A 24,532-nucleotide genomic window follows, 5' to 3' on the forward strand; every position below is an offset into this window, starting at 1 on the left:
TTAATTTGCTCAGGTATATCAATTCTCAATATTCTTTGTGTACGTTGAAGATGCGAGTTAGAGAGGAATTTAATTTATAAAGGAGTTCAGATATTTCACTAAACTTTCCCTGGGATGTTATTGAAGCGAAGCTGCAGATGGACTAAGATGCAGCGCAGCAATCTGTTTCGGGCTGATTGCTGTAGTTATTGTTGTTTTTGTTATTTCTATGTATACTGTTAGAGTGAAGACTTTCCAGGCACAGATCCGTGGTCTCGCAAGACTAAGGGATGCCTTTAAACTGTTTATTTCACGCAAGCAAAGAATTTCATTGCACCCTGAGGTACAAGTATATAACAATAAGTCAAATTGACTAAAGACTGGACTGTGTGTACAGGAACAACGCAGCAGGGGGAGCAAAGAGTCTCTGCACCGGCTGAAGACGGGGGATATCAGATTGCGTTCCTGGACAGTACGGGGGATCTGGTTCCCCTGTGTGCTTTACCTTTCGGACCTCTTGCGGTGAAATGCTCAGGAGACGTAACTGCGCCCGAGGGAATCCCCTTCCAACACTTCATCGAGTTGATACATTTCACCAGCGCGGGAATTAAAGGGGCCGTGACCCCGGGTCTTTGCCTCATTTACATCAAGTAACCTGGCGGGAAAGCACTATGGCGGTGTCTCCTTACTTCACATCGGGGGTACTGACTCGCAATATGAGCCGCGGGACGAGCGGCCTTGGCAAAGGAGAGAGTCCCAGCTCCAGGTTGGGAAGGTTGGCCCTGACTAGACAAGGCAACTGCCGAGACCAGGAGCCTGACGGTACCGCCGGAGAGAACCAAGTTGCGGGTACCGTCCGCAAGCATGCACCGAGGCAGAGGGGAAAGAGAGCGCAGATTGTGGGCAGTTCCAAGCAAGTTGACGGAGAGGCAAAGGGCGAATGGGAACCGGAACACTGGCGGGAACAGCTGGATAACATCAGGGAAATGAGGAAAGACAGGAGCGCTCCCGTAGATCACATGGGAGCTGAACAGTGTTTTGACCAAACTGCAGCCCCAGAGGTAAAATGCAAACCCAGAAATGCGGTTTCAAAACGATTTATACGGCTACTTTCATCAGTTCCTTAATATAACTTAAGTTTTGAACTGCAATCTCTGCTGGAATAGCGTCCAACTTCTACACAGCAATCTTCCTAACTATAGCAAATGAGGGATCTCATTGAAACTATCAAATATTGAACGGCCTAGATAGAGTGGACGTGGAGAGGATGTTTGCTACAGCGGAGGAGTCTAAGACAAAAGGTCACATCCTCAGAGTGGAAGAATGTCCCTTTAGACCAGAGATGAGATTTTTTTTAGCCAGAGGGTCGTGAATCTGTGGAATTCATTGCTACAAATGGCTGTGGAGGCCAAGTTATTGGGCATATTTCAAAGATCAAAGTAAATTTATTATCAAATACTAGTATGAGATTCATTCTCTTGCAGGCATTCACATTAAATACAAAGAAATACAAAAGAATCAATGAAAAACTGCACACAAACAACTGAGGCTAAAGACAACAAATTGCATAAATACAAAAAAGCAAGAAAACTAAAATAATAAATGAGTAATAAATATCGAGCACATGAGTTGTAAAGCCCTTGAAAATGAGTCCCTCTGGAAAGCACTATAGGGCTATTAAAACAAAAAAACTTCACGCAATCTGAAAAGTTTCTTTGCCAGGCTGTTAATATGATCAACTATTCTAGTTAGCCCCTGCACCCTCCCCTTTATCTATTACCCCCATCACCCCACTGTAAACACTTTAAACCACTTTATATAATGTTATTTACATTATAAATGCATGCTGATGTTTATATATTAATGGACATTTTATTCCATATCTGTAGTTAAACCTCTTAAGTTTATTTTCTATATAATTCTTTATGTGTATAATTGTTGAATGTTATTGTTTTTGTGCGGCACACCACAGCAAATTACTAATTTATCTATGTATACGTAGAATAAAGTTGATCTTTGAATAGATCATTGATCTGTCATTATGGTGCAGGTGATGAGATACCAGGTCCTCCTCTCACTCATGCTGTCCAGTCAGACCAAAGATCACGTGACATTTGCCGCTATGAAGCAATTGCGGGAACACGGCCTGACGGTGGAGAATATTCTCAGGACGGATGACAAGACACTGGGGCAGCTCATCCACCCAGTTGGGTTCTGGAGGGTGAGTTCACCAACACCAGCAGCTTAATTACAGAATTAGAAATGAAACTGGTTAAGGAGCACACTTTTACTCCATTAGGTTCCTGTGCCTTCAGTGACCAGGCTCCTCTGCTCGGGATTACCCTCTCTACTCTACTTCTTCTCCGTTCAGAAGCTCTGAATCAGGTATATTGTTACTGACGTATATCATGAAGGTTCACCAACTTCCTGTAGTTCCCCCCTCCCCCTACTCTCTGTTTCTATTCCTTATTGTGGCTCCCCTCTTACCTCTTCTCCACACCTGCCTCTCACCTCCCCACTAGTGCCCCTCCTCCTCTTTTCTCCCATGGTCCACTCTCCTATCAATTTCCTTCTTCTTCAGCCTTTTACCTTTTCCACCTATCACCTCTCTGCTTCTCAATTCATTCCCCCCCCCCCAACTTCACCTATCTTTCCACTCAGCTGGCTTCACTTATCACCTTCCTTCGCCTTCCTTTCCAGTCCGTTTGAAGAGTCTTGACTTGAAACATCGACTGGTTATTCCTTTGTGGAGATGCTGCCTGATCTGCTGAGTCCCTCCAGCATTTTTTATCTGGGCGTGACATTCGATTTCCAGCATTTGCAGAATCTCTTGCATTTATGTCATAAAATTTGTTGTTATTCTGACAGTAGTACAGTGCAAGATTTAAAAAAATACTATAATTAGAACTTAAAAAATAAATACTGCAAAAGAGGAATGGTGAGGTAGTTCCATGGGTTCAAGGACTGTTCAGAAATCTGATGAGCTGTTCCTAAAATGTTGAGTGTGGGTCTTCAGGCTCCTGTACCTCCTCCCTGATGGTAGTAATGAGAAAAGGACATGTCCTGGGCGATCATCATTATCGTTATGTGTCGTGTCTTATGACGTGGGCGATCATTGTCTTGACCATGATTGTTCCTGGCAAATTTTTCTACGGAAGTGAATTGCCACCGCTTTCTTATGGGCAGTGTCCTTTACAAGATGGGTGACACCAGCCATTACCGATACTCTTCAGAGATTGTCTGCCTGCCGCCCCTTCTCACTTAAAAATGTCCTTATTAAAAATATATGCTCAGAGGCCATTGGATGCCTTTCTCCTAATCTGCCTAAGTCCTTCTGCAGACTCTCTGCTTCCTCATTGCCTCCTGCCTGTCAGCCAATCTTCTATTGAGTTTCAGTGAAAAACTTGTCTTGCACACTCTTCACACAGATAAATTCATTACAACAGTAAAGCCTCCACTCACCTCCCCAAGGGCATTTCCCTCTTCCTTTCCCACATATTGCCCCTGAATAGATCACTCACCATTTAAAATAAAAATCTAATGCCTTGATGTGATCTGTCTGTGCAGAACAAAGTGAGGTACATCAAACAGACCACAGCGATCCTGAAGGAACAGTATGGTGGTGATATTCCCAATACTGTCAGCGAGCTGCTTCGACTTCCAGGAGTGGGTCCGAAGATGGCCCACCTTGCCATGAAGTTAGCCTGGAACGTTGTGTCTGGCATCTGTAAGTACCTGGGACAACAGTAACAATGGGAAGACAGGTGGTTGGGCTGCCAACTACACTGGCACAACAGTAGTGTTTCTGAAAAAAGACAGTTGAGGGGTTCAATGCTGTAGGAATTGTAGGAAGTTCTTCTGCTTACAAGAAAACAAGTAGAAATGCAGTGAAGTAAATTTATTATCAATATACATATACAGTCCTGTTCAAAAATCTTAGGCACATTTCTATAGCTAAGGCTTTTGCACAGTACTGAATTTGTCAATGCGGAGCGGAGAGCGAGTTTGTAAATTTGGCGGGAGCAAAGGATGTTGGGAATGATGAGGGTGGAGTGCCACTGGAGGAGTGTGGGTCAGGGGCGGAGGTGGCACGGGTTGAGACACTGGGCAAGGGCATTTGGTTCCAAACAATTGGTTTATTGATCATTACAGAATGCCTCTCTGGTGCTTCCCACACCCTCCCCTCTCCCTTCCCCTTTTCCCGACCACGATTCGCCTCTCCCTGCCCCCTTCCCACTCTCAGTCCACAGTAGAGACCCATATCAGAATCAGGTTTATCATCACTCACGTATGTCATGAAATTTGTTTTTTTTTTGCAACAGCAGTACAGTGCAATACATAAAATTACTACAGTAGTGTACAAAAGTCTTCGGTGCTCCAGCTATATATATGTGCCTCACTTTGCTCTGCACAGAGAGATCACACCACGGTAAATAAAAAGAGTGATCTATTCAGAGTCAATATGTGAGGAAGGAAGAGGGAAATATAGTATGTCACCATATCACTACCTTGAGATTCATTTTCTTACAGGCAAATAAGAAATACAACAGAATTTAGAAAACTATATAAACAAAGACTGTGCAAAAGAAGACAAATTGTGAAAATAAAAAGATCAGTAATACTGAGAACATGAGTTGTAGAGCCTGTGAAAGTGAGTCCATAGGTTTTGGAATCAGTTCAGAGAGTGAAGTTATCCACTCTGGTTCAGGAGCCTGATAGTTGAAGGGTAACAACTGTTCCTGAACCTGGTGCTGGGGGACCAAAGGCTCCTGTACCTCTTTCCTGATGGTAGTAGAATTTCGGCCATTAAACTACTTAGGTGTATAAAGCAAGTGATGACACCAGTGCCAAGCTGTATCGGCCCTAGTGTGTTGCCCTTCTGTTGGACAACATTGGTGTCATGGAGAGGGGAGACTTGCAGCACGGGCAACTGCGGTCTTCCATACAAACTTGCCCAGGCCTGCACCCTGGAAACCTTCCAAGGCGCAAATCTATGGTCTCACGAGACTAACGGAGATGTATAAAGCACTGCAACACAGATACAGGTCCTTCGGTCCATTTAATCTGTGCTGACCTGTTTTTCTGCCTTGTCCCATCTAACTACCAGCAGAAATAGTGATGCGGGTTTAATTTCAATTTTAAGAGAAGTTTGCGATGAACATAGAAACTCCTTATAGACATTGGCATCAAAGGATTCCTGGTCAGTGATCACTGGAACTGTAAAGCCATTGTGCTAACTGCTACACAAACTTGCCACCAAACATATTCAGCGAATGAATCTTCTCAGTCCTCTAGGGTGGAGAATTCCAAAGGTTCATTATAATCTGGGTGATGTTCTTTTCTTACCATCATGTAGAAGGTACAGGAACCTCATGACTCACACCACTCTGCAGTTACTACCCCTCAACCATCAGGCTCTTGAATAAAATGGGATAACTACACTCTCTTGCCCATCCACTGAGATGTTCCCACAACCAATGATCTCACTTTAAGGACTCTTGTTACTGTATTTCATGTTCTCATTAATTATTGCTATTTATTTATATTTACATTTGCATAGTTTGCTGTCTTCTGCACTCTGGTTGAGCTTTCATTGATCCTGTTATAGTTATTATTCTATGGTGACAGGACAATTGTGCCCTGGACAACTGTGTCCCGGTCAAATGCATCCCTGGACATTTGTGTCCCTTTTTTTTGCGGCCCGGACATTTGTGTCCCAATATATGTAAATCTCATATTAGATTTGTGTCCCAATATATGTATAATTCATAAAAGATATAATTTTACATGTTCTTTTTCTTTGGCATGTGCATGCGTGCGCGTCTGTGCGTCTGCGTGTGTCCATGATGATGTCTTTTTCATGGCTTTTTACAAGGCGCGTAACGAGAGAGAGAGAGAGAGACTGTGTGGCACGCCACCCCCCCCCCCCCACACAGACACACTCGCAGCACTTCCCCTTTATTTTATGAGGTCGACTTGCGATCTCGGCACTCAACCCGGCATGGATGGAAAGGGTACTCGGGAGCGTACCCGACTGGTTTCGAACCCGGGAACCTCCGCTCCCCGGTCCGGCGCCGAAGTTGTTGCGCCACCAGCCGGCCCTTAATAATTTTAGATATTCATGTATTTTTTTAAAAATCAAAAACAGTTTTATTAATTAAAGAAGGGATTGTAGCATGCATTTTATTGATTAAAAAATTTAATTTATAAGTTCAAACTTAAAAAGTATGCATGTTGTGGGCAACCCCTCGTAAGAAACTTAATTTGTCCTCAGGATTATAACGTGCAATTAATGATTGAAGGCGCTTATTGATATTCTTATTTCTTGGTTGGACAATAATCCCCGGTTGGTAGTCAATTTTCTTCTTTGTGGCCATAGCGTCCTCTTTCTTCAACGTATCGATTAATTTCCAAACAGAGGGGTGTTGACAAGTAATTGAATTTTGGATTGCATTATGCCACCCCTCTAAACTGTTGTTAGATCTAGGCAAGTCATTCATTGATCATGAACATTCCAAGATGCAATGGAAAAGGCTGCTGCAATCCCGTGCCCACTTCTACCCCTTACTTGGCCAATGTATGTAACTTCAAAGTATGCAATGAATTCAGGAGGTAAGTCGTGATCTTCACTCAGATCCAAAAAGCCTGCTACCACATCATTTACTGGAAGGAAAGCTAATGCAGAGAAACATCTAATTTTTAAATTGAATTCTTGGTCTTCGTTATACCATTGTCTCAAATCAAGGTCGCATATTTTCTTAAAGATGGATTTTGACAAATGGAAAATACACGAGCTTATTGTTGCATTAGGATATGTTTCTGCTATACTCTTTCTTGCTCCTAGTTCAAAATCCGTCAGCGCTAATTTGGGATTCAGTTGAGGGCGAGTCTGCAACAAAAGAGTGAATAGGTAGTCATATGCTTCTTTAGTGTTATTGGGTAGAGGAGCAAAAACACCGGGAATACTGAATGTACCATCTTGGACATGGATGCAGTGCAATTGATAGTAGATTTGTGGGCAAATTTTAAAAGTGCCATCTGCTGCCCAATTCTGAAATCATGTCAAGTCATCCAAACCCTCTTCAGAAGCAAAGATAAGCATTCTATTTTCATCATTTATGCCAGTATCAGTTGAAAGAAACGTTTGCCCAGTGGGGAGAATACAATATTCTTCTGGTATTTCGTAATTACATCTTTGGTTTGGTATAGATGGAGCATTTTGTGCTTTCTGTCTCCAACGACGAACATTTCTCCCCATTGCTGAGACAGAGGGCATTTCTGCCATTGAAAATTCATCATGTTTTGACAAAGTTGTTCCAATGAGATGTCTTGTTGGTTCTTGTGAGGATATCGCAGTTTCTTTCAACTCTAAAATCCATTCTTTTGCTCTAATTGCAGCAGCAGAGGAACCATGGTTATGCTCATTAATTAGTTTTGTTATTGCATCGCTCTCGGTATGAACTCTTGCTTTGCAGGATCGTACCACACATCTCCAGTAAGTTTTCGTGCCCGCAGCATTTTTCTTATGATAGTGATAGACATAATTTACTTTGCTTGATTTCAAGGACTGTGACATAGCTTAGTTTCTGAAAAAAAAGTAAACTTAAAGCCAAATTGTAATAGGAAACATGTGGGGGTTTGTTTATAAGTAGCTCAGTTGCAAACGAGGCACCCCTCATTTGCCTACAATTAACCTAATTGATTAGATGGTTGCTTGTTGAGCTGAGATAAGAGGCTTAGCATATATAACACAAGGTTTGTTACCTAGTAATAGTTACATATAGTGGGACGCAAATGACCGGGGCGCAAAAAAAACAGACGCAAGTGTCCAGGAATGCTAATGGCCGGGACACAATCGTCCAGGACGCAAATATCCTAGTACCTCATTCTATTTATTTGCTGAGTATGCCCACAGGAAAATGAATCTCAGGGTTGTATATGGTGACATATACATATTCTGATAATAAAATTTACTTTGACTTACAATTTACCCTTATCTTAAAATCAGAATCAGGTTCATTATTGACATGCTGTATACCTTTAAATTTGTTGTTTTGTGGCAGCAGGACAGTGCAAGACAAAAAGATTCTGTAAGTTGCAATATAAAAAATAAAATAAATCATTGGTGCAAAAGAGGATTAGTAAAGTATTGTTCATGGACCAATTCAGAAATTGATGTTCCTAAAACAATGAGTGTGTATCTTCAGGCTCCTGTATCTGATCCCTGATATTACTAATGCGAAAGAGGCAAGTCCTGGATGGTGAGAGTCCTTGATAATGGATGCTGCCTTCTTGAGTCACCTCATTTTTAAGATGCAATTTTCAAGGACCAAGACGGTGGTGTAGTGGTTAGCACAACGCTTTACAGTACGAGTGACCTGGGTTCAATTCCCGTCGCTGCCTTTAAGGAGTTTGTATGTTCTTCCCATAACTGTGTGGGTTTCATTCAGGTGCTCCGGTTTTGTCCCACAGACCAAAGACGGACCGGTTGGCAATATACTGGTCGTATATTGTTCCACGGTTAGGCTAAGACTAAATCAGGGGATTACTGGGTGGTGCGGCTTGAAGGGCCAGAAGGCCTACTCTGCATTGTATCTCAATAAATAAATAAAAGTATGTGTTTGATGGTGGGAAGGGTTGTGCTCCTGATGGAGCTGGGCGAGTCCACAGCCCACTGTTACCTCCTTCGATCCTGTGCATTGGAGCCTCCATACTAGGCGATGATGCAGCCACTTAGGATGTTCTCCACAGTACATCTGTAGAAATTTACTAGAGTCTTTGGTGACATAACAAATTTCCTTAAACTCCTAATGAAGTAGAGCTGCTGGTGTGCTTTCTTTGTGATCGGGCCAAGAATAGATCCTCTGACATGTTGACGCCCAGGAACTTAAAGCTGCTCCTCTTCTTTTGAGTGGTGACCCTTATTATAAGAATTTTACCCCTAGTTAGGGGAGAGATGCACTCCATGTCTTTGGTGTCAAACATCATATGGTGTATGCCATCCACGCCATTGAGTGGCGCTGCAGTGCTGACTGGCGACTAAGATCAGGCATTGCTCTGGTGAACTTCTGCTAACCCAGTGAAATGCAGAAAGACATCAGTAAACAAACTGCCTACAGTGTTTAATTGAAGGAAAAAGCGGGTGTAGCTTCCAGGAAGTTCCTTTGCTGCCTGAAATCAAAAGCTCCGAACATTTTTCTCCAATCTGTCTTACAGTTGAGTAGTTCTATCACGGTTAAAACAATGTGATTTAAAATGATAATGCACCATTTTGAATTCTTGGACTGGCTTTTCTCTGGATATTTAAATTATGAAGAAATACAAAGTTATGAGAGGTATAGAGAGGGTAAATGCAAGCAGGCTTTTTCCACTGAGGTTGGGTGAGACTAGAACTAGAGGTCATGGGTCAGTGGTGAAAGGTGAAATGTTCAAGGGGAACATGAGGGAATCTTCTTCACTCAGATGGCGGTGAGTGTGTAGAAAGAGCGGCCAGCGTAAGTAGTAAATGCGCATTTGATTTCAACGTGTAAGAAAAGTTTGGATAAGTACATGGGTGGGAGGGTGTTGTGGGCTCTGGTCTGGGTGCAGGTCAATGAGAGTAGGTAGTGTAATAGTTTGGGATGGACTAGATGGGCCAGAGGGTGTGCTTTTGTGCTGTAGTGTTCTGTGACTTTATAACCAGTTGGAAATTAGGCATTAAGGGATTGGACAAGCTAGAGGCAGGAAACATGTTCCTGATGTTGGGGGAGTCCAGAACCAGAGGCCACAGTTTAAGAGTAAGGGGTAGACTATTTAGAATGGAGTTGAGGAAAAACTTTTTCACCAGAGAGTTATGTAATCTCTGGAGTGCTCTGGCTCAGAAGGCAGTGGAGACCAATTCTCTGGATGCTTTCAAGAAAGAGTTAGATAGAGTTTTTAAAGATAGTGGAGTCAAGGGATATGGGGAGAAGGGAGGAACGGGGTACTGATTGTGGATGATCAGCCATGATCATACTGAATGGTGGTGCTGGCTCGAAGGGCCGAGTGGCCTACTCCTGCACCTATTGTCTGTTGTCTATAGGTGAGTCCCAGGATATTTCACACAGGTGCAAAAAGCATAATGGAAGCATTCAAGATATTCAAAATTTTTTAGCAATTAAATTTGGGGTGGCATGGTAGCAGAGGCAACCTGGGTTCAATTCCCGCCACTGCCCATAAAGAGTTTGTACGTTCTCCCTGTGGCCGCGTGGGTTTCCTCCAGGTGCCCCGGTTTCCTCCCACAGTCATACCAGTTGGTAGGTTAATTGGTCATTGTAACTTGCCCCATGATTAGGCTAGGGTTAAATTGGGGAGTTGCTGGGCGGTATAGCTCAAAGGGCCAGAAGGGTCTATTCCACAACATATCTCAATAAAATAAAAAATAAAATTTGCAATTAATTAGTTGAAGTCATCAATAATTGGAATTTTAAAAATTACATCTTTAATAAAAAGATATGGCAAATCTTTCCTATTAAATGTTGTCTTTTGATAAGTTTTGCATTGGCACAACCTAGCAGCTTGTGACTTGTGGTAAACTATACTGAGTAGCCACTTTATCAGGTGCAGTTTAGGAACCCGGTGTGGTCTTCTGCTGCTGTAGACAATCCACTTCCCAGTCTGATATGTTGTGCATTCAGAGAATCTGTTCTGCACACCACTGTTGTAATATGTGGTTATTTGAGTTACTGTCGCCTTCCTGTCAGCTTGAACCAGTCTGGCCATTCTCCTCTGATCTCCTTCATTAACAAGGACTTATCACCCACAGAACTGCTGTTCAGCGGATGATTTTTGTTTTTCACACCACTTTCTGTAAGCTCTAGAGACTCTTGTGCATGGAAATCTCAGGGGATCAGCAATTTCTGGGATACTCAAACCAGCCCATCTGGCACCAACAATTCCACAGTCAGTCGTCACTTAGATCACATTTCTTCCCCATTCTGATGTTTGCTCTCAACAACAGCCGAACCTCTTGACTGTATCTGCATGCACTGAGCTGCTGCCACATGACTGGCTGATTATTGTTTGCATTAACGAGCAAGTGTACCTAACATAAGTGGCCACGGAGTGTAAGTCAAGGTGAACATAACAGAAACTACAGCAATGTCTCCTAATAAATTACAAAGGTTGAACTTCGAACTTTATTGAGAGACATTGCTGTAATCTCTGTTTCATTCACCTATAAAAGTATTTTTTCAAGAAAATTGCAGAGGTTATAAATGAGCATAAAATCAATGTAGTTTACAGCAGAGTGATTGATATGCTTAATCAGCTCCACCCTGACTGGCTATTGTGTTTAGCCTTTGTTAAATTAGAAGGTTGGTTAGTTTTAAAGCCAGTCTGGAAAAGATGTCTATCATGATTCAAATCTCACTGCACAGAATTGGAGACACCAAGGCCCAGGGAAGGAAAAGTCTACAGGAGGCGGTGGATACAGCTCAGTCCATCACAGGCAAAACACTCCACACCACTGCGCGCATTTACAAGGAGCCTCCATTACTTTATCTTGGGCTCCGTGACAGAAAGAGCTTAGACAGTGTGTGTTGGCAGCAACATCTCTAGCTCTGTCACGCTGAGCACCGCCCCCGCCCCCCTCCCAGGGCTGTGCGCTCTACCATTAGGTAGAAGGTACTGCAGTTTAAGAAAAAGACTGTTAGGCTAGGTAACAACATCTTCCCCCAGGCTGTGAGACTTCTAACACCCTGCTGCCACCCAGTACGCATTATTATAACATGGCCAGTAGCATTGTACTGTTGTATACAGTATTTAACTATGTTATATGTTACTGGTATTATTGCTGTGTTTTTTTGCGTGGGAGGGGCTTGAGGGTCAGGGGTTTGATGTTCTGGCTGCCATGTCTGGATGGGTGATCTGTTAGGTTTTGTGCGAGGGAGAGGTTGGTGGTTTAGGATTCGCGAAGTTCTGTTTCTTTTTCTTTTCCATGCGAGGTTAGGGTGGGGGGGGGGGATTGATGTCTTTCAACAACTGCCATGGCTCTTTTGTATTTCATAGTTATCTGGAGAAAACGAACCTCGGAGTTGTATTCTGCGTACATGCTTTGATAATTAAAATGACCCTTTGAACCTTTGATATGCACTTTATGTCAACTTGTGCATCTGCATAATAATTTTATTTATTAATATTATTTTGTCTGTCGTATGTGATGTACGGACTGTGTTTTTCACCTTGACCCCAGAGGAATGTTGTATTGTTCAGCTGTATATTCGTGTATGGTTGAATGACAATAAACTTGAATTTGAATGTGAACTTGAGTGCTGCCTCCAGAAAGCAGCATCCATCATTAAGAACTCCCACCATCCAGAGAATGCTCTCTTCTTGTTACTAACATCAGGCAGGAGGTACAGGAGCCTAAATGCTGATTTATACTTCTGCGTCAACTGGACGCCGTAGGCACAGCGTCGCCGCGAACCCTACGCAGAGCCTACGCGGATCCCTACGCCATAGCCCGACGCACACCTTTCCCAAAATGTAACTATGTGTCGCAGCAACGCAGACCGCAACAACAGTGATTGGTCCGCTTGGTAGCATCGCATTTCCTCCTACGCTGCAATAGCTTCCCATTGGGTGACTGAAGGGCAGGGAAGGAACTCTGGCTGCAATGCTTTCCATAAAGCTTTACAGACCTCCAAAATTATGGAGGACACATTTCGCTTTAACGAAAAAAGACGCTTGCTTTAGACATGTTTACCCCTGAAAGACTACCATGACCATGAAGCCTTGCATGGGCGGGTGTGTATGCATGCGCAACGTGCCCGAATTGCAGAGTGACGCAGACACACGATCGCACAAGTATAAATGCTCAAAACGTGCATAGGTCACTTGCGTAGGTTAGGGCGTCAAGTTGACGCACAAGTATAAATCAGCGTTTAGCTCCCACACCACCAGCTTCAGGAACAATTATTACCCTACAATCACCAGGTTCCTGAACCAGTGTGGATAACTTCAGTCTCCTCAGCACTAGGATCCCAACTGATTCCGCAACCAACAGATTTACTTTCAAGGACTCTACAACTCATGTTCTCAGTATTATTTTTTATTTGCACAATTTGTCGTGTTTTGCACATTAGTTGTTTTTTTATCAGTCGTAATTTATGTATAGCTTCTCATAAACTCTGTTGTATTTCTTTTGTTCTGCTGTGAGTGACCTGAAGAAAATGAATCGCTTGGTAGTAGATGGCAACATATACACACTTCGATAATAAACTTATTTTGACTTTGACTTTGACTTTGATAACATGATTTAAGGCAGCCTTACTCGACCATTTTGCCCTGGAGGAACCCTGAAGTAATTCTCAGGTCTCAGGGAACCCGTGCATAAAAATTATTATATCTACGTTAGCGTAATCAGTAAGTTGTAGATATAATAATCCAAAAGTAATTGTCAATGCTCTTTTGAGTAAAGAATGACTTTTAGTCAACCTTTCTTGAAAAAAAAAGATAGTTAAGCTTAGCTTACCTTTCTTAAAATTAATCTCTTTCTTTCCCTTTCAAAACTCATAAGGCAAACACATTAAATTTCTCAATTCTGGGTCGAATTTGAGATAAGCGCACATGGATTTCACCCTCAACTGAAATGAGACAATTGCAGCCTTGCTCTTGATGCTTGTTAAACAAGAAAAAGCTTGCTCACCCATGTAAGAAGTTGAAAGCCGCAGCAAAATATTCATTGCTTTCCTATGAATGGCAGGATACTCTTCTTTCAAAGAAATCCAGAACATGTCCAGGGGCGGGTCAGTAAATCTCATCTTCAGTGCATGATCAAAGTGCAGCTCACAAAGTTCTTCCTCTTCTCTCAAAGTCAAGTTCTTAGGCTGAGCAGAAGATTCAGAGAAAGGGTCCCTCACCCAGTCATACACTTGTATTGAAAGGGACGAAAAATACTGTTTAAATTTGTTCTGCAGTTCTTCCAGGTGCTTTTCAATAGGATTTGAGACTGACTGAGATATCCTTCCACACTGTCAAGCCCAAGCAGCAGTGGAAACATTTGAAGATTTCCTTTTGCAACATGATTTTTCCAAAGGTTCTATTTTCTTTTAAATCCAAAAAGCTTGTCACTTGAAGTTAAAGCATTTTCTCCAGGGCCTTGTAGAGACTTGTTCAACTGATTTATATGATGAAAAATATCTGCTAAGTAGGCTAGTTTCAGCAGTCAAACTTCATCTTCAAAATGCTCATCAAAATCGGCCCTACTGTTTTCTTGAAAGTACTCCTGCAATTCACCTTTCAGCTCAAATACACTGTTGAGAACTCTTCCTCTATTAAGCCACTGGAGTTTTGTAGGTAGCCAGAGATTGGTGTGCTCTTTGTCCAGGCTTTCACACAGTTTTTAAAACATTCTTGAGTGAACTGGTCTTAAAGCTACTTAATAACTTGTTTCCTGAGTCTTTTTGCTAACTGTGACTTTATTTTCAAAAGCTTTAATTGGTTGTTTTGAGATTCCAATAGTTGTTTAAAATAATCAACACTTTCACATGTCATATGGCTGTTAAGTGTCTTTTCATTTTTGCTGGAGCCATTGCAACATTTGTAAGTTGTTTGGCACAGACTAGGCAACATGGAATAGGACAACTTGGTTAACCAGTCCATGTAAAACATATTAATAAGTAACTTTCAGTGTAAAGTCAGTCTTTTTTGTGTCTGTTGTTGCACTGGTGCAGTGAAATGACTCAGAAGCTTGTAATTTTTCTTCATTAACCTTATCGGAATTGTCCGTAGGCCTAGGCCTAGAATCCTCTATCATCTCACACCTGCTCTTCAAAAATTGCCACACTGGACCATCTTTAGAATGAAAATTTCCCCCCAGTTTTCTCCTACACTGGTAGTTTGTTCACTCCCATAAGTCAGTTGGTGGCGTGTACAGGGAAGTTGAGGGAGGTAATCAAACATCCCACCCTGCAAAAACTCCCACTTTCAAATCTATTACTAGCTCTTCCTTCAGTTAGTCCTGACGAAGGGTCTCGGCCCGAAACATTGACTGTACCTCTTCCTAGAGATGCTGCCTGGCCTGCTGTGTTCACCAGCAACTTTGATGTGTGTTGCTTGAATTTCCAGCATCTGCAGAATTCCTCGTGTTTACACTAGCTCACTCAACCTTTTTATTCTGAGTCCATTATTTAGATCACATCGTTTCGAACTTCATGCTGTCCAATTACAGCCAGTAAAGTTTTCTGAAAATCAGTGAATGAGTAATAAACAGCTTTCCAACCCGCTTTATTTAACATAATTTACATTCCTTTCTGCTCCTTCCTCCCTCTTGTACTTGTCTAGTTTTGATACAATGCTCGTTCACTCTATTTAGAGTAACTTCCACCAGCTAAGTCTGGATAAAGAAAAGCCTGTGGAATTTCGATTGGACTTTTTTGTTGAAGTCCTGTATTGACAGTGCCCAGTTGTGTTCTTTTACAAATGTCCCTGTTGACCCTTACCAATTTTTATCAGTGTAGTACAGAATGCATTCTATCTCAATTCTTAATGACTTTGAGGCACTGCAGTGTTGTGGATATAGCTCAGCACATCAGAGACATCAGCCTCCCCCTCCATGTCTGCACTTTTCGCTGCCTCAGTAAAGCAGCTAGCGTAATCAAAGACCCCACCCACCGTGGACATTCTCTCGTCTCCCCTCTTCCATTGGGTAGAGGACAAAAAAGCCTGAAAGCACGTACCACCAGGTTCAAGAACAGCTTCAGTCCTGCAGTTCTGAGACTATTGCATGGTTCCCTGATATGATAAAATGGACTCTTGATCTCAAAATCTACCTCATTTCTGGAGAAATTTCTGAAATGCCCGGTTCGCTGCCGCTGTTTCTGTGCGATCGAGAATCTCCGGAGGGAAGGCCCCAAAATCCCTGGCTTTGCCTGCTGCTGGCGACCGCGGCTGAGGTCGAAGTGTTCGGATAGAGATGGTGCTCGGTACTCGATGTCAGAGGGCTGATCAGAGCTTGAAGTTTTCGGACGACTCAGAGTCAGACTGTGGTCGGGCATGGCAGGGAGAGTTTTCTTCTTTCTCCCGTCTGCGTGAGATATGGGACTTTCGAGAGACTTTGAACTTTTTTTACTGTGCCATGGTCTGTTCTTCATCAAGTTATGGTATTGTTGCACTGTTGTAACTATACGTTATAATTATGTGGTTTTGTTAGTTTTTCAGTCTTGGTCTGTCCTGTGTTTCTGTGATATCACACCGGAGGAATATTGTATCATTTCTTAATGCATGCATTACTAAATGACAATAAAAGAGGACTGTGTGTCCTCATAATCTAATCTAATCATTATGGTCTGGGATCTTGCTGTTTACCTGCACTGCACTTTCTCTGTAGCTGTTACGCTTTAAGATTAATTTGCAAGTTGAGTCAGTGGCGAGGAAGGCAAATGCAATGTGAACATTCATTTCAAGAGGACTAGAATATAAAAGCAAGAATGAAATGCTGAGGCTTTACTGATGAGGTATCACTTGGAGCACTTTTGGGCCCCTTGTCCTGGAGGGGACGTGTTGACATTGGAAAGAGTTCAAAGGAGACTGATGAAAATGATTCTGGGATTGAAAGGTGTGATTGAGAGGAGGGTTTGATGGCTCTGGGCCTCCGCACACTGGAATTCAGAAGATTGAGGGATGACCTCATTGAAACCTATCAACTGTTGAAAGGCCTCGATAGACTGGATGTGGAAAGGATGGTTCCTACAGTGGGGGAGTCTAAGTCCAGAGGACACAGTCTCCAAATAGAGGGGCGTCCTTTTAGACCAGAGATGAGGAGTAATTTCTTTAGCCAGAGAGTGGTGAATCTGTGGAAGCCATTGCCACAGGCAGCTCTGGACGCCAAGTCATTGGGTATAATTAAGGTAGAGTTTGATAGATCCTTGATTGATCAGGGCATGAAGAGACTCAGGGAGAAGGCAAGAGATTGAGGCTAAGGGGAAAAATGGATCAGCCATGATGAAATGGTGGAGCAGACTCGATGGGAGAAAGGCCTAATTATGTTCTGATATCTTAATGGTTTTTATTCTGCACTTTGTTATTATTTTGCCTTGTTTTATCTCAATGCACTGTGTAATGATTTGATCTGTTTGATCAGTATGCAAAACAAGCTTTTCACTGTATCTTGGTACATGTGATAAAAACCAATTTCATTTGCAGACGTCCTCTTAGAACTTCTTGGGTGGATTTTTTTAATTGAGCTACAGAGTGGGATAAGCCCTTCTGGCTCTTTGAGCCACACCACCCAGCAATCCCTCAATTTAATTCTAGTCTAATCATGGGACAATTTACAATGACCAATTAACCTACAAACCAGTACGTCTTTGGACTGTGGGAAGAAACCGGAGCACCTGGAGGAAACCCACACGGTTACAGGGAGAACGTACAAACTCCTTACAGGTAGTGGCGGAAAATGAACCCAGGTTGCTGGCACTGTAAAGCATTGTGTTAACCATTACGCTACTGCTACCATGTTCCCTGACATATTTTTAATGTCTTTACACTGTACTGCTGCCAAAAATTTCACATTGTGTAAGTCAGGTGTAATAAATCTGATTCTGGTTCATTAAAGATTTATGCCTGGTCAGTCCTCACCCTTTTATTTTCAAGAAAATGTCTGCTCATTCTTTCCTCATCAATTTAACCCCTCATTTCTTGTGGCCTTGTAGAAGCCCCAACATGGTTAGTGTAAGTCATTGGTAATATCCTGCTGAAGCTTACAATGTCTCCATAGGTCACTGGAGTATTGTGAGCTGTTTTGGACCACTTATCTAAGAAAAGATGTGCTGGCATTGGAGAGGGCCCAGAGGAGGTTCACGAGAATGATCCCAGCAATGAAAGGGTTAACATATGATGGTTCTGGGCCTGTTCTTGCTGGAGTTTAGAAGAATCGGGAGGGAATCTCATTGAAACCTTTTGAATATTGGAAGTCCGACATACAGCAGACATGGAGAAGATGTTTCCTTTAGTGGGAAGGGTCTGGGACCAGAGGGCACAGCCTCAGAATAGAAGGACGTCCCTTTAAAACAAGGGTTCCCAACCTGGCTCCATGGACCCCTTGGTTAACAGCAGGGGTTCATGACATAAAAAAGGGTGGGAACCCCGCTTTAGAACAAAGACGAGGAGGAATTTCTTTAGCCAGAGGATGGTGAATCTGAGAAATTCATTTTCACAGACAGCTGTGGAGGTCGAGTCATTGGGCATATCTAAAGCAGAGGTTGATAGGTTCTTGATTAGTCAAGGCATCAGAGGTGACAAGGAGAAGGCAGGAGAATGGGTTTGGGGGGGGGTGTTAATAAATCAGCCTTGACAGAATTGCGAAGCAGACTCGATGGGACGAATGGCCTAATTCTGACCCTATGGTCTTCTGTCAACTTGTGATTAGATTTCAGGCTGTTGTGAGGGTGCGGGTTGGTTATGGGCACCGTACCCCAGTGTAAGATCAAAAGTCTTTTGGAAGGAAGATAGAAATTTGGTGGCAGACTCAAGGTGTAGTGATGTTCATCAGAGCTTTGGCCCAGAGGACTGGTGACTTCATGGGACGGTGTGGCAGGAGTCAGTCATTGAGCTCCCTCCAAAACAGCTGTGAGCAAGGGCAATGCTCACCAACTTGTCCTGTCACCCAGAGTCATTTCCTTCAAGAAGCCCACAGGGAGGCTGAAGGAAACTGCTCACTGATATTTATATCTTAATTGACAGCTAATTGGTATTGGTTTATTGTTGTCACATGTACAGTGAAAAACTTGCCTACTGCTCATACAGATCAAATCACTACACAGTGCATTGAGCTGGAATAAGGTAAAGCAATAATGCAGAACGAAATGTGAAAGCTACCAAAGAATTTGCAGTGTAGGGTAAACGATAAGGTGCAAGATCATAACGAGGTAGATTGTGAGGCCAAGAGTCCACCTTATCATGCAAAAGGTCCATTCAAGAGTCTGATAAAAGGTGGGCTGAAGCTGTCCTTAAGACTGGTGATACATGCTTTCAGGTTTTTGTATCTTCTGCCTGATGGGAGTGGGGAGAAGAGAGAATAAAATTACACCATAATAAATACCTCATTAAAATATTTAGGACATGGCTGGATAGATTCTTGCATCATGGGGGAATTAAGGGTTCTGGGGAGAAGGCGCAGGTAGGTGAAATTGAGTCCACGGCCAGAACAGCCATGATCTTATTGAATGGCGGGGCAGGCTTGACGGGCCAGATGGCCGACTCCTGCTCCTATTTCTTATGTTCTCTGGTTATGAAGAAAAAGAAATTTCTATCTCAGTCTTAAAAAGTTCAAAGTACAGTTATTATCAAGATATATATACACAACCTTGAAAATCGTCTCCTTATAGTCAGCCACAAAACAAAGAAACCCAATAGAACCCATTTAAAAGAAGACCAACAAACACTCAATGTGCAAAAAGAAACAAATTGTGCAAACAATAAAAATATATAGGCATATAGGCATCCGTTAAGTCTCATGAGACCATGGATTTGCGCCTTGGAAGGTTTCCAGGGCGCAGGCCTGGGCAAGGTTGTATGGAAGGCAGGCAGTTGTCCATGCTGCAAGTCTCCCCTCCACGCCACCAACGTTGTCCAAGGGAAGGGCACTAGGGCTGATACAGCTTGGCACCGGTGTTCTTGCAGAGCAATGTGTGGTTAAGTACCTTGCTCAAGGACACAACACGCTGCCTCAGCTGAGGCTCGAAATAGCGACCTTCAGATCACTAGACCAACACCTTAACCACTTCGCCACACACCACACAATAAAAATAAGCATACAAATAAAAATAACTAAAGTTCACAAAGTGAGTCCACAGCCACGAAACCAGTTGCAGCTGATTGAGGAGCCCGTTGGTTGCAGGCCACAGCCTCAGTTCAATATAGAGGTGGGTAATTAATAAGTGACCCTCAGTCTGCAGGAGGATCCAAACTCCTGCTATTATCTTTATAGAGAAATAAGTTCAAGTTTCACTCTTGGAACATTGGCTACAGTTTTCAGACTCTGCCTGTACTCTTAAGCTTTTCCCAAGAACGTAGTTAAAGTCTTCATATATTGTGTTCAGTTCCGGTCACCTCATTACAGGAAGGATGTGGAAGCTTTAGAGAGGGTGCAGAGGGGATTTACGAGTATGCTTCCTGAATTAGAGTGCATGCCTTATAAGGAAAGATTGAGTGTGATAGGACTTTTCTCTCTGGAGGGAAGGAGGACAAGAGGTTGTGTGGGAGAGCTGTACAAGATGATAAGAGACATGCGTAGATAGAGTGTGCATCCAGAGACTTTTCCCCAGGGCAGGAATGGCTAATCTGAAGGGGCATAATTTTAAGATGATTGGAAGAAAGTATAGGGGGTTGGCAGTGGTGATTTTTTTTTTACACAGAGAGTGGCGATTGCATGAAACGCCTTGCCAGGGGTGATGCTGGAGGCAGATACATCAAGGGCATTTAAGAAACTCCTAGATAGGCACATGGGTGATAGAAAAATGGAGGTCTATTTAGTAGGGAAGGGTAAGATGTCGACACATCATTGTGGGCCAACGGGCCTGTACTGTGCTGTAGTGTTCTATGTTCTATTACTCAGGGGAATTGGGAAGAGCCAATCACAATGATAACCCACATCTCTGCAATAATTCTGTACATTTACCCAAGAGGTTCAATGTCTTATAACAAATGTCGTGCAGTGATCCCTCAGTACTGCTGTTCCAATTGTCCACTGCAGTCCTGGTGACGATGAATCTTCCAGTTCTGGAACCTTCTGCTGTGCCTTGTCACAGCTAATGAGCATTTATTGAAAAGTTGTATACACCTTCACCGGATTAGAGGCAGATACATTAGAGGCATTTAAGAAACTCTTTGAGAGGCACGTGGAGGACAGGGGGGGAAAATGGAGGGCTTCATGTGAGGGAAGGGTTAGATTGATCTTAGAGTAGGTTAAGAGGTCAGCACAACTTTGTGGGCTGAAAGGCCTGTACTGTGCTGTAATGTTCTGCGTCTCTCTGACTACCCTGCCACGTCACCTTAAACTTGTAAGCGACATTATAAGAATGATGTAAACTACAATTTAATTCTCATTAGTACATGGTTTCTGCACCGGAACACAGAGGCTCAGTGATTACTATCAGACTGTTTCTGCATAGTGTTGTTTATACAAGTGCGATAAAATCAGGGTTTGAAGACTAATTGTCTGGGATGTTCATAGTAAAGGTATTTCCAACATTATGAATTGGTGCTTTTCTTGTGTCAGATTGTCAACCAGGTGGTTGGGTGTTTGATAAACTAGATACTAGTGAACTCAGTTTAAAGTGGACACGGGGAAAGGTGCATTTATGTAGCTCCTTTCAGACCTTCCTGAAGCTTCACTGGGCTTTGCAGTGACTTTGGGTGAGGTGTCACCACTGTATCCAAGCTTTCTGATCACAGCAGAACAATGAGCATTGTGTATCTGCACGGAATCAAAGGGCTCGGAACTAATTGTTTTGCCAGCAGGAAATGAATGGTTATCAACACGACGAGCCTATTGTCCTCCATGGAGAAATTCCAGGTCACGTCCACCACTAGGAAGCCTTCTATTCTATTTGGAAGGCTGTGCAAGTGGTTGGGTTATGCTGTCTGTCACAGCATTTTTTGTTTCGCCTTAAGATTCTGATACTCCTTCGCTGATAATGCTGGAACTTATTACCCATTGTTAATTGCCCCTAAGAGAGACAGGAGACTGCGCACGCTGGAAAGAAAATCAAAAACCAAGTCCATGTGTGCACAGATGCAATGAAAAACCTACCTGCAGCAGCATCACAAGCACATCACATTCGCAAGTTAAGCATATGTTTTAACGTAAATTATATGCAATTTCACAGAAAAAGAACATAGAACAAAATGAGAAACTCAAGAGATTCTGCAGATGCTGGAGATCCAGAGTAACCCACACAAAATGCTGGAGGACCTCAGCAGGTCAGGTAGCATCTAGGAAATGAATAAACAGTCGACATTTCGGGCCGAGACCCTTCTTCAGGACTGAGAGGGAGGAGGGCTGGGGGGAGATAGCTGAATTAAAGGTTTGAGGGAGGGGAAAGAGGCTAGCTGGAAGGTGGTGGGTGAAGCCAGGTGGGTGGGTAAGGTCAAGGGCTGGAGAAGAAAGAATCTCATAGGAAAGGAGAGTAGACAATAGGAGAAAGGGAATGAGAGACCCAGGATGAAGTAAAGGGCAGGTGAGAGAAGTAAAAGGTCAGAGTGCAGAACAGGAAATGGGAGGGGGGTGGGGTGGTGTTGATTTTGTTCACCGGAACAAAACAGATTGATCCAGGTATTGTTTATGAAAGTTCTCAGTCATCCAGCTCATTGTATATCAAACAGTAGTAAATCAATGCAACTGGACTTGCTGTGTTGTCTAGAAGATATTTCGCCACTCATCCGAGAGGCTTCTTCAGCTCTGATCCATGGTGGGTAGTTTTCCAGTTTATAAACTCTGTGAGTTGTTTAAAAGTATAACAATCACATGTGACCCACATCTTGACATGTTAAGAGCTGTAGAGGTAATGAGAGGGTCGTTGGTCTTATCTTTGCATGAATGGAGGTGTGAACTTTTGTGGAGATGCCAGGGAGGAGATGTTAGGACTGCATTGCAGGGCCCTACTTGTGACAGACAAACAGTGTGCAAAAAGTTCAATTTGAGTAATGTTTCAGCTGAGATCCATTCTTCCTGCTGATTCTTTTTGGCATCTAGTACCTCGTGACATGTTGAGATCAGCTTCTCTTTAACTTCCTTCCATTCGCAGTGCAGATCCTCTTCCTGATCCAGTTCTTGTATCACAGGGAGGGTGTTGCTGTGGACCAATTTGAATATTTCTTGGGTCTGCATGTCTCTCAAAAGATTGAAGTTGAATCTCTGCTTAGTTGATGCTGATTCCATCCGATTCTTCCTCCATTTGAATTTTAGCTTTGCAACCAAGAGGCGATGGTCAGATGTGACATCTTCTCCCGTCCTCACTCTGCATCTTGAAGTAACCTCCTGAATTTCTTGGATATACTGATGAGGTCTACTTGGTTCTCTGTTATGTGGTTAGGTAACACCCAGGTATCCTTGTGAATTCTTTTTGTGGGGGAAGATGCTGCCTTAAATGACCATGTCATCAAATGCACACATGTCGGCAAAGCACTCCCCATTCTCGGTCATCACACCCAGTTCACGTTCTTCGGAGCCCATATTATCCGATCCTATTCCTGCATTGAAGTCTCCCATGAGAATGTTAATATCTCTCTCAGGATATGCTTCTAGGATGCTCTGGAGTCTTGTAGAAAGAGTCCTTTGTTTCTTCATCACTGTCGTTAGCTGGCGAATAACAGTATATGACATTCATCTTGATCTTTTTCTTCTCTGTTCTAAAGATTGACGAGATCAATGCCTTTTGTGCTACTTTTGATAGCATGAATGCCACTCCTTGTCTACATAGGGTGTCATCTTCCTCATGCACTGAGTAAAGCAGTGGTTTCTCTGTCATGAGCCGCCTCTGCCCAGACTCTGTCCATCTTGTCTCACTGATGCCGAGCAGGCTCAGATTGTTGTTCTTCATTTGAGCCACAGCTTGCGCTGTCTGTCCAATTTTATACATGCTCTTTACATTCCACGTTCCAGTGGCGGTGGTCCTGGATGAGAGAAGGATGATCGGCCCCCTGAGTCCCTCAGACTTGGGAATTGCACCATACAACTTCATATGTCTTCTAGATGAAGATCCTTCCTCCCCAGAGGATGAGGTCTTCGGAACTACTCTTGCCGTTTCTGTAGCACTAGGGTTTTACAGGATGAGTTTGCTAGCCCCTGCCCAACCTTCCTCCTTCCACAGCCAGGATTGGGGCCGTCCATGACGGACTTCCCTATCCCCGAGAAGAATTATTTTCTCATCTCCATCCTAAACGGCTGATCTATTACTTGTTGTTTTCTAAAGTAAGTACATGTTCAGCACAGCATTGTGGGCCGAAGGGCCTGTGTTGTGCTGTAGGTTTTCTATGTTTCTATCTATGAAACAGCAGAATTGGTGCTCAAACATGAATTCGTCACCAGCAAATTGTAACCGCAAGAGTTGGTTCTGTGTTGTTTTGGCTTATTGGCATATTTATTGCTTTAACGGAAAGAGTTAGAGGAAAAAATGTAATTTGAGTCAGAAAATGGGAAGAGAGGGAACCAGAAGGTCAGCAAAACAGCTTGGAAGCCAAAAAGACAAATTGAAGTTCAAGAAGATTTATTATTAAAGTATGTACTGTACTATACAAAAGTCTTAGGCACATATATATATATAGCTAGGGTGCCTAATACTTGTGCACAGTATTGTCTTTTCAGTTACCAAATAACACCTAATACTACTGAGCTAACATAAAGCTAAGAATTCTTATTTCTGTTTCCCAACCACCTTCCTATTTTAACCGGTGTATAGTCCTGTGCAAAAGTCTTGTGCACCCTAGCTATATATATATGTGCCTCAGACTTTTGCACAGTACTGTATGTCTCACAATATACTACCCTGAGATTCATTTTCTTGCAGGCATTCACAGTAGAACAAAGGAATAA

General features: G+C 42.9%; 1 protein-coding gene across 2 annotated transcripts in view; it reads left to right on the forward strand.

Annotated features, from left to right (window-relative positions):
• Positions 1–416: 416 nt before the first annotated feature.
• nthl1 (nth-like DNA glycosylase 1) overlaps positions 417–24,532 on the forward strand; it is a 29,419-nt gene continuing 5,303 nt past the window's right edge. For both annotated transcript variants that reach the window (XM_072269561.1, XM_072269562.1), the window contains exons 1-3: positions 417–1,040; positions 2,030–2,200; positions 3,547–3,706. In XM_072269561.1, the coding sequence (XP_072125662.1) occupies positions 651–1,040; positions 2,030–2,200; positions 3,547–3,706 (721 nt within the window). In that variant the 5' untranslated portion in view covers positions 417–650. The remainder of the gene's footprint in view (positions 1,041–2,029; positions 2,201–3,546; positions 3,707–24,532) is intronic.

This window comes from Mobula birostris, chromosome 9 (assembly GCF_030028105.1).
Source record: "Mobula birostris isolate sMobBir1 chromosome 9, sMobBir1.hap1, whole genome shotgun sequence".
NCBI lineage: Eukaryota > Metazoa > Chordata > Chondrichthyes > Myliobatiformes > Myliobatidae > Mobula > Mobula birostris.